This window comes from Micropterus dolomieu, linkage group LG05, assembly GCF_021292245.1.
Source record: "Micropterus dolomieu isolate WLL.071019.BEF.003 ecotype Adirondacks linkage group LG05, ASM2129224v1, whole genome shotgun sequence".
Classification (NCBI taxonomy): domain Eukaryota; kingdom Metazoa; phylum Chordata; class Actinopteri; order Centrarchiformes; family Centrarchidae; genus Micropterus; species Micropterus dolomieu.
In genome coordinates this window covers 19,681,135-19,694,664 of record NC_060154.1, presented here as the reverse complement: position 1 = coordinate 19,694,664, position 13,530 = coordinate 19,681,135, and the positions used below count along the sequence as shown (strand labels likewise).

The 13,530-nt window shown below is 41.6% G+C and overlaps 1 protein-coding gene across 2 annotated transcripts in view; it reads left to right on the top strand.

Annotated features, from left to right (window-relative positions):
- trabd2b (TraB domain containing 2B) overlaps nucleotides 1–12,913 on the top strand; it is a 67,873-nt gene extending 54,960 nt beyond the window's left edge. Inside the window, exons 6-8 of one of the 2 annotated variants that reach the window (XM_046049964.1) lie at nucleotides 8,802–8,898; nucleotides 11,150–11,410; nucleotides 12,030–12,913. In XM_046049964.1, coding sequence (XP_045905920.1) covers nucleotides 8,802–8,898; nucleotides 11,150–11,410; nucleotides 12,030–12,261 — 590 coding nt within the window. In that variant the 3' untranslated portion in view covers nucleotides 12,262–12,913. Of the gene's footprint in view, nucleotides 1–8,801; nucleotides 8,899–9,295; nucleotides 11,105–11,149; nucleotides 11,411–12,029 lie in introns of those variants that run through there. The other variant, XM_046049965.1, reaches the window with a different exon arrangement.
- Nucleotides 12,914–13,530: the final 617 nt, after the last annotated feature.

The window sequence follows — 13,530 nt, the reverse complement described above, 5'->3', positions numbered from 1 at the left end:
GTCAACCAGAACTTGGATGCAGACATCCCCATTAACAGCTGTCACTCCTAACACCTCAGTATGGTGCAGGGAGACAGACAGACGTCGTGCCGCATGCATAGGAAGTGAGGTCATTATGGAGATGAGGAATGAGTGAGAGATGTGGGAGGGTGACGGAAAATACTCCAGATTATTCCCCTTCTACAAACCCAGAGCCGAGCTGGGAGGTGGAATTTACCATCCTGCATTTCTAGATTTACACATCAAGTGAAAGCGGTGCTCTGTTTTCAAGGCAATGGTTCAACTATTAGTGCCGTGGGTAGTTGCTATTCCGGCTCCACCCTGTTAATCCAGAAGCTGCTGTGTGATTTATAGAGGGATCCTGGTACTATAAAACTGGAAATGGAAATGCACAGTAAGGCGCAGGGATGCTGGGCAAATTAAAATATTCTTGCATTACTCATATATGTTGTTGTTCAAGAAAAGATTGGTAGTGCTACACAAGATAAATCAGACAGAGACTTTCCCCACAGGCAGGGACACAAATACATGTGTGCATTCACTGTTACAAGTAGACAACACACACTGGTTAGCACATCAACATGTGACAAAAATCTGAATTAATGGAACGCTAACAAATATAGATGCTTTCAAACATCACTGAACCATTTGATGAGCATGGAAATTATGTACCCAATTGACTTTTCACTAGTCTCACCTAGCAGAAGTTGCTACACCTTTCTAAGGGTACATATACTGCATATGTGAACAATGATAATGGTGGAAGTACAAAAAAGCCGGTGTCTTATTTTTAGCTGATGACCATGGATTTCGTTGGCCAAAATGACAACTGCCAAATTTTATCTCACGTAAGCTAATGCTAATGCTGGAGCTGGTTGAAAACTCAATCTCCAGCTGATTGAGCTGATTCGTTTTAAAACAAGAACCTTACGCCAGGTACTTTGACGTAATCTGTAACCCTACAATGTAATTAGTTAATGATACGCACCTTGTCTTTAGAAATAACGCTAGGCTACTATAGGATATAAGCTAGTTAGCTCGGCATGCTGCCGACTTTTATTAGACCAGATAAACACGCTGTTTAATCCATTCCTTACACTTTTGCCCTTGTGGTATAGGTTTTGGAAAGGAAATAAAAAACGACACCACCCTCCAAAAGCTTAATATACCGGGTATCACTCTTATTAGATCCGCAAGCATACCCTTTCAGCATGTGGAGAATTTCAAAGCCGGCCTGCTGTAACTAGATACGGTTGCCAAGCCATGATTGGAGTGTCTCTGTTTGGGGTCAGGGCTTAGCAAGCGGTCAATTAAACAACTACGGGAAATTTCAGACTGAAGTGGAATGCAGCGTTCTTCACCACCAACATCAAAACACCAAATGAGGGAATATTTTATGAAGAATGATGTTCATCCCTCCTGTAGAGTTCAGAGAGGAAGAGCGTTAGAGCTGTTCTGGTGGCTCATGGTGGTCCAACACCTGACATATTAGTTTTTCCTGTAATTTGTCACCCATTTGACACCTATGCACACATTCACAAACACGTGGAGATGACAGGAATTTTCCCCATTATCTCAGCCTGCGTACATACATACTCACACAGGAACACATTTTCCAAACAAACCTAAAGAGGAAAACAGCCTTTTCAACTATAAAGTAGTGGAGTAGGTTCTCTCGTCACTGTATTCTCTCTCTCTCTCTTTCTCTGTTTCCCCTCATCTTCTCATCTCTCTTTCATCTGTTGTTTAAATGGCTCGGAGGCAACAGCTTGTGTTTGTTTGGACCATAATGTAGCAACAGTACCCAGCATGCATTCTGGCTGGGTGGAGGGCGTACGTTAATGCAATCCTTCTCGCCCTCTGATTACGCACTCAATCTGTCCTCCGTCACCTCTATTCACTCCATCAATCCATTCTTCATATCCATCTGTCCTTTCTACATCCTTCCTCTTTATAGTAACTCAGTCCACTACTAAATTGACTAAATCGCCAATTTCTTCTCTCCTCCCTCATGTTTTCTCTCTTCATTGTCTTACTGTTTGTGCTCTGATTGCAGTTTTCATATGAGGTGGTCTGCTTGCAAGCCATGTGGGATTTTTTTAAACCACTAGTGTGCATCAGTTGATCCACTGTTTACACAGTGTAATTGCAAACACATTTGTGTTCGCAAAACTGAAAAATAACATAATTCTCTTCCTGTGAGTTTTCTTCATTTTTGGGTCAATCTCTCTCGCTCTCAGTTTCCATTCTCCTGCACTACTACCAGCTGGTCTTTGTACTTTGGAAGTTGTCCAGAAGGAAGTAGGAAGGAAAGGATGAATAGACGAGGAGACATAAAGGGAGGCATGGTGAGGCCTGTGATGGAGAGAGGGGAAAGGGGCTAGAGAGATAGGAGGCCGGGTGTGAGGAAAGAGGCGCTGACATGGCTGGAGTCAAGCCTGCATGGCAGCCAGAGACACATGCTGCAACACCTCTTTTTGCAACACACACTAATGCCTTTCTACACAAACTTGCACGAAGAGAGGAGAAACAAATAAACTAATAGAGGATGGAAGACAGAGCCAAAGTGACAACCAGACAAGCACAGATGATTTAAAAAGACATGATAGAGCATGGGAAGCCAGACAGATAAAGAGATAGGCCTGAGACAAGAGGTGGCTACATTAAACACAGACAGACAGCGGGCGGAGTGGAGTGCATTAAGTCGCTACTGTAAGTGGAAATCAGGATGGAGAGGTTATTAAACAGAGGAGTAACTGGGTCATTAACTCTGCTCTCAGGAGCCACAGGAGGGGAAACACCCCTGTAAGGTAGTGTACACACTGCAAAAAGTCACGGTTGCTGTACTTAAAACTGAATCCTTTTTTTAGCAAAGAAAATACAGAAGGCATATCTGCTTTATGTGAGTGATGACAGCAGAGTGGCAAGAAAGACCGGAGGGGTTGGGTGCTATGTCAGAGTGGTTGTAAGTGGTTTGAAGCCACATTACCACAAGTTACGTTGCTTCTGTTTTAGCCTTAGCCTGAGCCACAGATCACTTGATGTAAATGATGATAAAGACTGATAAAGACTTAAATTTGCATTGCCAAACATATTCTGAGGAAAACGCAATCACTGCCTGAATTATGTTCACTGGCAAGTTGCATTTGTTTTTGAAAGAAGGAAGTGATGAAGGTATAAAGTGGTTCTTTGGGTGAATGGTGGGCATACAGAGTGCAGTCAAGAGTGTGGTTGGGTTTAGGCAACACACTCTCTTTGGTTAAGGTTACAGAAAGATTGTGGTTTTGATTAAATGTTAATAAGTAAGTAAACACATCCTGTCTCATGTTTCAAGTCACTTTTGACTTGCTCAATATTTAACCAAGACCGCGATATTTCCCTAACCTTAACCAAGTGCTCTGAGTGAGTGCCTAAACATAACCATAAAAACATTAATCATGGAAACAGAGGAGCTGCTCACAGCTGCAACACATCAGACCAATGTGCTAATGGTAAAGCACACGGAAAAAATAAGTCTTTGGAATAACATTTTGCTCTCTCATTGTTAAGCTTAATTGGTCTTCCAAAGCCATGTTGGTACATTTTCAAATCAAGCCTGTTCATAGAAAATAGAACGAATTTAGCATTATAATACATACTGTATACACTTAGTATGTAATATGGCACAACATAGTTTTCTCTATATGTTGCATAGTTCACAGTAACTTAATGATATATTAATCACTTCCTGTGTGCCAGAGAATTTTGAAACACTTCTCAGACACCTAAAGTTTACACCAGAACTTATAAAAGCTTTAAAGAGAATTTTTTGTATACAAATACACACAGCAGCAGCGTGTTTTGCAGTGTAGGGGAACGTTTAGAAGTCAGCTGACCTCTCATTACAACATGGCTAATGGAGCTGTTTGTTTCGGCCTGCTCTTGGCTTCAAAAGCACCACACTGTTTACTGTGTAGATACTCCACAAACAAACACACTAGCCCAGCGTCCCACGCACACACACAGTCCTCTGTATGGAAAGGGCTATTATCTCTGTAACCAGTCAATCACCCACACACAGGGATGAACCACAAAAACACACGGAAACAAACAATACACATGCCACTGTTGTAAGATGAAAAGCATGTGAATAAACTTTTTGCAAAAGTCCAAATTTTTGAGGAACTCAGAAAAACCTTTTTGTTTGTTTGACAAATTGTGTCAACTCATGGGGAACTGTGCAATCCCTCAATTTAACTTCAAACAAGGAAGTTACCAAACTTTGAGAAATGATGGTTTTCACAATGAGAATGACTGTTTGTTTGTGTGTGTGTGTGTGTGTGTGTGTGTGTGAAAGAGCGTGTGTGTATAAGTGTATGTTTGTAGCTGCTTACAGTTTTTTCATGTCTTCATCCCTGCGTTGCAGACAGAAGTGTTTGCATGGCTGGCCTGTTTGTTTGTGTGTACAGTAGGTTGTTTAAGGAGTGGGTGCATGTTTGCAGGATGCTGGAAACAACAATTGGAGTTTACTGAAAGGTATACTCGGCAAATTAAACGTTTAAAGAATGTCAGATTTACAGCAGGTGTGTATTGGAAATGAAAAACATGTGGTCGTCTGCCAGCAAGGAAAACTACAATTTCATCATACAAACAAACCAACACACACGCATACAAATCCAAGCTCTGTCTGTGTGTGTCATGCGTGACAGCAGAGCAGAGGAAATCAAGTCAGCACATCAAACAGTCAGCTTGACCTCACACCCGGCAGAACACACAGGAGGTGTTCTTCTCTGCCCCCGGCCGGCAGAAATTAATGAAATAGCTGCTTGACACAGATATGAGGGTGGTTGAATCTGTCAGCATGTAGTCACTGAAAGAGCTGACTTTGGCCCTAGCGTCTTGTTAGGAGAAAGGGATGAAAGAAAAGAGAGAAGAATGTAAGAGAGGAGAGAAGAAGAATTATTCTTGGGAGAAATTTAACAGGTATTTGTGAAGTGGGAGTATATACATTTTAGCAGTCATTTTCTCATATATAATTATGTATAATAAAAAAATGTTTTTGTAAAACAAGACTAACGGCAATTTAATACTTACTGTTTAATACTGTTGGATGTACGCCATAGCCTGATGCGCACCTCCCCAAAAATGTTACTACATGCGACATAGACCGCAAGAACTGTAATTGGTTGGCTTGGTAGCATCGCATTTCCGGCTTGTCTTTCTGCCTCAACCGGTTCAAGGGTCATACATACCATCCCCTCCGACGCCTTCTCTCATTTCTGCATTTTAGTAATTTCACTAAAAGTAACCGCTGCTCAACATCGATCTACACCAACAATGAAGAAGAAGAAACAACACCCCACCACCACTAGCATTTTGGCGGTGTAATTGCAGAGCGACGCAGACACCAAAGCACAAGTATAAATGCTCACGACGGCACGTAGCCTGTTGACTCAATGCAGAAGTATAAATTGGCATTAAGAGCAGACATGCTATTACAATTCATCCTGATAGGGGACATGAATGTCTGAACCGAATTTCATGGTAATCCATCCACCAGTTGTTGTGTGATTTTACTCTGAACCACAAATGTGAACCTCATGGTAGGACCAAAGTCATAAGATACATTGTCTGGAAACCATTAATGCCTGTACAAAATGTTGTGCCAATCCATCCGGTAGATGTTAAGTGAAAACTGTGACCTGCTTGTGGCGCTAGATAAAAAGTCAAGGGTTCAACACAGTTAATAGCATTCATCCTCTCGGTTCCATGACTATCCATCCAATAGTTGTTTTATATATATATACACACCATATTTCAGTCTGAATCAGAACAGAATGATAGGCAGACATTGCCATCAATAGAGCCATGCTGCTAGTGTCCTGCTAATGAGTTTTTTTAACTTATCACTTGTAACTGTTGTTCTTCATAAAAACTTTCATTTCTTTTATGTTCTTACACTACCCTAACCCTGAAGAAGTTCTAAAAGAAACAATAATCCTCACCCTGCCATTGTGAGGACATTTAGTCTGCATAAGTATAGCACAAGAACACACATACACAAACACATACACCCACCTTCACCCAGACAAAAACTCACACTCTCCCCTCTGTGTAATCCCATCTGATCTCACCGACACTGTTGTTAGAAGCCTCTATTCACTCCGCAGCCTATCCCAGCGCTGCCTTTGAACTCGGCTGCCAAGAAAGTGTAACACCGCGTGCCTCTTTCTCTGACTTTCAGGAATGATCAGGAACATTATAATGATAAAATTGGCAGGGGGTGAGGAGCTGAGTGGGAGCAGAGGGCCCTGACAAAAAGCGAGAAAGAGGCTTGAATATTGTCAACGTGTTGTTAATAAGCTGCAGTCGAGAGCTGAGGTGTGTGCAAATGTTTGCATGTACAGGTTAGTGTATATGTGTGAGCACAAATATGAGTTCTTCTGTTTGGGTGTCTGTGTGTGTGTAGCGGGAGTGATGTCAGGCCACATTACAGCTTATTGCTGGGTTGAGTGACACACAGGATTATCGACTGATGGGAGAAATAAAAAAAAAGCTTTTATCAATGTGGGGCTGGGGCCCGCATGTTTGATGTTAGTCTGAAGGAATCATATACAAGGTGAAGGAAAGAGGGAGAGGGGTGAAGAGGAGGCAAGACGTTGAGTGCCGACAATATGGGGTCATTACAGAGCAACAAGTGGGCCCAGTAGATGAGGAGCAAACTCCACATCGGATAAGTAGCCTATCCCTACAACCTTGGGAAAAAACATCGTCTTTGGTCAGAGAGGTCATGTACATCTGGGATTCCATCATGTCACTTTGGAAGAATATGTATCAATATGAAAGTCCTAGATTTATGTGGTAGCATTGCAGAGGTTTTTTTATGCGAGGATGATGCAAACAGAAAGGTCAGTATGATAAGCCAAAAGTTATTGTAATTTATCTTGCGGGGAATGTTTGCACCAAATTTAATGGCAACCCATCAAATAGTTGTCGGGACATTTAAATCAAAAACACAAATGTGCACAGCATTTTAAGCAACCAACACTGCCATCCCAGAAAAAATGTTTTATGTTTATATACTACAAAACAGTTCAACTACTTGCGGACAGCGTTGCTTTAAGCTAAATGCTAACTTTAGCATGCAAACTTGCTCACAATGACAATAGCCATTTTTACATCCAATTGTCATGCAAATTCTAAGCGTACTTTTGAAATGTCACAAAAAAGAAACAAAAAACAAATTGAAAAATATATGTGTTTCCATTTTTATATACAGTCTATGGTTTCCATCAGCTGGTTTGGAGCGAATAAACAAAGCTATGGCAAGCGTCGTTACGTCAGTAGTTGACGTTACACATGGCTGTAATAAACAAGATGTATGGGTTCCAAACCAGAAACAAAACCAGTCGTCTATTGATCTTAGCATAATGGAGAGATGTCCTCAGAAATGTGTTTCAAACGGGCAAACTGCTACCAGCCATGTCTCCGCACGTTATGGGAATCCGGTGTTATGCGAGTTTTGCATGCCTCCCGAGAATTGCATGCGCCTCCAAATAATGCTTTTAAACGCTGTAATATCCTTTGTGGGGTTCATCAATGGGGATAAATGATTCTGAATTTATACCTTCATCACTTCCTTCTTGAATGAATGAAGTATATAGCCTATTCTATGAACGTTTAGAGTCGTTAATATTTTATTACACGCAGTAGAAGTAGCATTCATTGAGATTAAGCAAAAATGTGTTTGATCAGTGTGCAGAGCAAAGTATCTGAAAAGGACCTTTAAGAGGTGAATGCATAATTCGGCAGAATAGATGATGAAGGCTACCTGCCGAGATTTGCATCCACCTCTTTTCTCAGCACAAATGAGCGTTACCAGCCACGAGGTGCATGAAATTCTTGCAGGTATGCAGAACTCTGCACAACCGGGCAAGACACTGACAGCAGAAACAGCTGATCAGACGTGAGTTACAAGTTCGCTATGTTAGAACTTATTCGGAAAAAGGGTTTCCATTTCCCATTTAGCGCATTTACTCTTTTTCGAACAAAGGCAAAAAAACACCTTAAATTTTGCTGTTTCCATCACCCTCTTCTAATGCAATAATTCTAAATGCGCATTAAAAAACGTTGATGGAAACACGGTTAATGCTAATATGCTGATGTTTAACAGGTACAATGTTTACCATGTTCACCATCTTAGTTTAGCATGTTAGCATGCTAACATTTGCTAATTGTCACTAAACACAAAGTGCAGCTGAGGCTGATGGGAATGGCATTAGTTTTGCAGACATTTGGGCATATGTAAACAGAAAAGTAAAATTTGAATGGCACTAGATTCAAAGTCGGGGATCACCAAAGTTATTAGGATCCATTGTCTGGGAACCATGAATGTCTGTACAAATGTCATGCCAATCCATGCCGCTCACAAGTTGTTGAGGTATCTCCTAAAGCCACACCTCCAGCCCAGCTAAAAACCCTGGGAAATATTAAAGGATAGGTTCAAGTTTTTTCTATGTTAAAACAATCCTCACATGCCTGTTTGTACATTGAAAGAGTTATTGGTCACTGCAATTGTTCCTCCTGTCAATACTGGCTGACTTTCCTAAAGTGACTTAAATGTAAGCGATGGGGGGCAAAATCCACATCACTCGTTATGTGCAAAAATGCATTCCAAACATCAAAATGTTTTTTTTATGAAACACCATCCAGGTTATGTTTAGTCATACAGACAAAATTCATGCTCTGAGTTTAACTCTGCCTAACTCTGCCTTGCTTCTCTTAGATCTGTAACAACTTTTTGGGGCTTTGTCTACTGTTAGGTCACTTCCTTGGGAACCACAGTGTGCTGGACATCCTGAGGCAGGAAGGCTATGAGATCGTCCACATGACCCCTGATCACCAAGAGCCCGTCACAGAGTGAGTAAGCAGCACAGAGTTAGAGTCATCAACAGATGACAGAGCATATAATTTGATTGAAGTGCCGTGGTTACAAACAAACAAACAAAAAATCTGTGGAAAAAGTAGATGATTACTAATTGAATATATCTGATGACACAATTACAGTGATTGTTTGACATCACTGAATCTGAGAAGGCTGAAGAAGATAGAAGAACATATGCGTTGTTTTATTTTGGAGGCTAAATAATTCTAGTGTAATTACATCATGAGCACTGGATGATTCCAGTTTTGCGAAGTCACAGGTAACACTTTGAAACCCTGAGATCCTGTTAACCTGACAAGATAATGAATGGAAAGAGACGAATGATTATCACACCGATAATGTTATGGTAATATGACACTCTTTTTTTGGCAGGTGTGCAGATACATGTGGACATCAACAGAGCCCATCAAACAGAGAAAGAAAGAAACAACTCAGCCAGTTCACATCTGTCTTATTCTCTCTAGAGTCGAGCTATTTAACCTCAGAAGATTTATTGAAGTGCAAAGTAGATACGGTCCAAATTGTGCTGTGTAACAAATAAAGCTCAACTATACATGAATCCTTTGATACCTCATCAACTCCCTCACCTTCCTCCCTTGCTCTTTCCCCCCTCCTATCCTTGCTCTCTCCCCTGGCTGCCAAAGGCGAGCTGCCAGTGGTGGTTCTGCCTGTTCTCAGCAGCCACCGGTACCATCGTCAACACAAACACACACAATGTGTATGCAGGCAGAGTGGAGTGGTGCACAGTGCCAAGGAGCAGGGTTGTACACACACTCAAACTCACACAGAGGCTTGGCGTCCGGCAACATTTTCTTCTACAATCCCTCTTAACATCTCAGTGTGTTTGTGTGCACCCCCTGTTCTTTGGCACAGAGCAACTCACCTCTTACCTAGGAGGTTGATCCATGGGCCCATAAAATTGTAACAAAAGCCACTTGAATCAGGGTGAAAATGGAAAAACGAGGCAAAACAAGGGGCATCTCTTTAAAAGCAGTAAATACATCCTCCATCCATCCACCCGGGGCTTTTACAAACTTCTAACTGCAAACTACAGCTGTTAATGTCCCTATCTCCCTCCGCCCTGTTTGCAGAGTTGTGGGCTTTAGCCAGTGGTTCTGGTTTAAAAAGCTGACAAGTGGACTGACTTGCTGTGGTCACAAAACACTTGCGCGTGCGGCACACACTAGGCAACCGCACGACCACACACTTACACGTGTGCATGCACGCAGACACTTTTAGCTCCCTGATACAAGGTGACATGACAGGCAAGGAAAAACACCGCAAGACTGCTCAAAGAGAGGTGTTTATGAAAGCTGTTAGCCTCAGACCAGAACCGATTGGCAAAAGGTCTTAAAGAGTGATTATACGACTGAATGACAGAGCAGAGCAGAGCAGGGTTTGGCTCTACAGTAGCTTGACCGCGGGCCTGGAGCTATCATCATCTTGACCGGGGAGGGGGCAGTAAAAGTAGAAGTGCAGAACATTAAATTTATGATGACCAGAGAGACTAAACTAATTATGAGTGAGCAGTGGAAATAATGACCAAGATCCTTCCTACAATCTATAATATCATGTTTAGTAATATGATTTAAAAAAATCTGACATTAACGTAGAAAATCCTGTTACTGTATTTTTAGACTTTCTGCTGCTTGTTTCATTGCAACACCCTTAGTTGACGTTCACACTAGGTTCTTTTTGATATTCTACCTTGAGACACAAAGTCACATGCGAGCCATATTGACAGGGATATAAAAACAGAGGAGAAAGTATGAGTAATGGGTGGAAGAAAGAGGAGCATGGTAAATGTTTTCGAGGAGAGGTCGGTGATTCTGGGTGGTCTGCTTTGGGTAACAGTACAGCCACAAGAGTTACAACTTCCCCTAATGTTGCCTGCTGAGTATTTCTGCCACTCAGTACAGTGTTTATAAGGCAAGGCGGCCTATGTGGTGCTCATGTCCTTGATTGAAGTCAAGAGCTGTAAGTGGAAAGCAATAGACTGTTCAGAAACCACAAACGATAACATTCACTGGCAGCCACTTTGAAATCTTAGAAAAGCTAAACCTATATTTTCAATTATGATCCACTCAAAGACACAAAAACATGCTTATTTTCCCTCTATCAAAGTCCAAGCCTTCGGCGAGACCTTTGAACACACCAAGGATGTAGCCTTTTAATATTTGTTTAAACTGACTCCATGTCCTCTCTATCTGGTTGTTCCTGCTCCAGGAGTAAGCCAGCTGAAGAGCCTGTAGCGGGCTCCAGCGAGGACAACTCTGACACAAGCTGGATAAGTAGTCCACCAGAGACAGAGCTGGAGGACCCAGAGAACGGGCCCGGCTTCGGAGACGAGGAGCTGCCCCACATGCTGCTGCCCGACAGCCTGAGCCAGCTGGAAGAATTTGGACGGCACAAACGGCCACGCAAAGCTCACCGCGGCCACGGGAGACCCCGCCTATTCAGTGACCTGTGGGTGCGCATTGGGGATAGGTGAGTTATCCGTTATGATCCGTTTGCTATAGAGATTTTCAGCTCTTTGAAAAAATATTCAGCAGCTCTATAAAGTAACTTAGGCTACGGTTAAATTTTTTGGAAGTAGTAGCTGTAGTGATATTCATGTCAATGAAGACTTGAATTTAGATATTTGAAGAAAAAAACTTGCTTTTCAGGCATTTTATTTAAAATGTGTATGTATATGTCAGAAGAAGTGATAGGCCTTTGTTGGGTTGGTTAGATATACATATAAGTGTGCTTGTATTAAAAAAGTGACTCATTAGATGCATTATTCAGATCAAAGGACATAATATTATGTTCATTACAGAATGATTCAAAGATAAGATTCAGATTCAGATAGTAATGTGGGTTTTGCATGTTACACCAACGCCTTTATAGTCACATGATTTCCTTGTAAGATGTCCCAAATTTCTTGTGTTATCAAATTGCAAGTTTTGTCCAACTGGACAAATATTCACATTTGAGAAGCTGGGACAAGCTTTTGTTTAAAATATATATGATATTTAACATTTATCATAATTATTGCTGATTAATATTTTTTGACTGACCACAGTTGCGAGGTAAACCCTGATTTCTTGTGTCCTCTTTACTCCAGCACTACTCCACCCAACGTGAGGATAATCAATGGCTACGTGACAGTGGAGCCTCCGCTGATCCATCAAGAGCAGCGCAGAAAGATGGAGATCTACGGCACAGAGCGACATCCCACTCCAGCTTCCTCCACTCCACCGAACCTCAGCTCAGCACAGCCAGCCTTAGTCCACAGCACACTCACGCTGCCTTGTATTTTAGCCTGGCTGTTATCACACACACTGTTCACCTCCTGACCACAAGGCAGCCTTATCTCACAGACAAACGCTCAAGACACTACTGCGGCCATACCAGAGCAGTGGAATGTACCTGATAAATGAGGAATGACCACCAGCACATGCAGAAGCGAGATGGAGGAGCGTCCTGAGGACACGACAAATCCTGCCGTCTGCCTCCACCTATAGGAAGGGATCAGCTCCAGCCAGTCGACATGCCAAGTCTTTACAAAACTTGTCAAGTCTCAAAATGTGTGGAATAAGCTCTCAGCCATGACACAAGCAACGCAGTGGACTGTGTCGGACTCTGAAGAGCAGAGTCCACCAGCCTCATGAAAGTATTAATGGTAGAATAACAAAACAAATAGCACAATGAAGACCTGTCATTTGGAAAAGTTTATATGGTGGCATATTCTACCTAATAAAAACTTTAATACTGTGTAGAAAAATATGACTGACATTAATAAAGAGAATAGAACATACTAATAACAGTTAAATGAGTTGAATGCATTCAGTCAAACAGTACTGTGTAGGAGGTGGAGCACTCAGTTGCCACTTTTGTAAATTGTGCATTTTGTTCATAAAGAAATATTGTATATTTATTGTTTCTGGAAGAAAAGAGTATATTTTCTTGCTTTTTGAAGATAAATAAAAAAAATAACTTTGAAAACTATTGAAGTGTGTCAAGACTTCTTTCTTTCCAGTGGACAGATCGTTTGGACTGGAAGTTCATGGAGGCAAAATAGAATCAAATAGAATAAGCCAAGTAAAAGCAGCCATTAATCAAGAAAGACAGATTCCCCCTGTATGTCTGCTTTCTATGTACATTCTTATTATTTCTATAAATACATTTTAATTTAATATTGATTAATTACAGTTCTCCTTGAATAAAGTATGTGGAATTAAAATATAATTATATATTTATATATTATTTGACTGGCACAGTGTTAACAATTATGCTAAATTTAGTGACGCATTACAAACTGGCAGATTATAAAGCTTAAAATGTTTTTGAAAACCGTGAAGGGGGGGGGGGGGGGGGGGGGGGGGGGGGGGACATGCAACAGGTAATCTCAATCTGCCACCTGCTGGCTACAAATAAAAAAACACCAGTTTGCCTCGTGCCTCTGCTACTAGTACCACAGCTGCATTAGACACCTCCCAGATAGGACTGTGAGTGCCACTCAGTGTAATCCACCAGTAAATCTAAATGATCAGACGTCAGGAAATTGAGGTTGAGCTTAGACAGCGCACGTGTGAAGCCTGAGAGTAGCAGCTTTTCCTGAGACA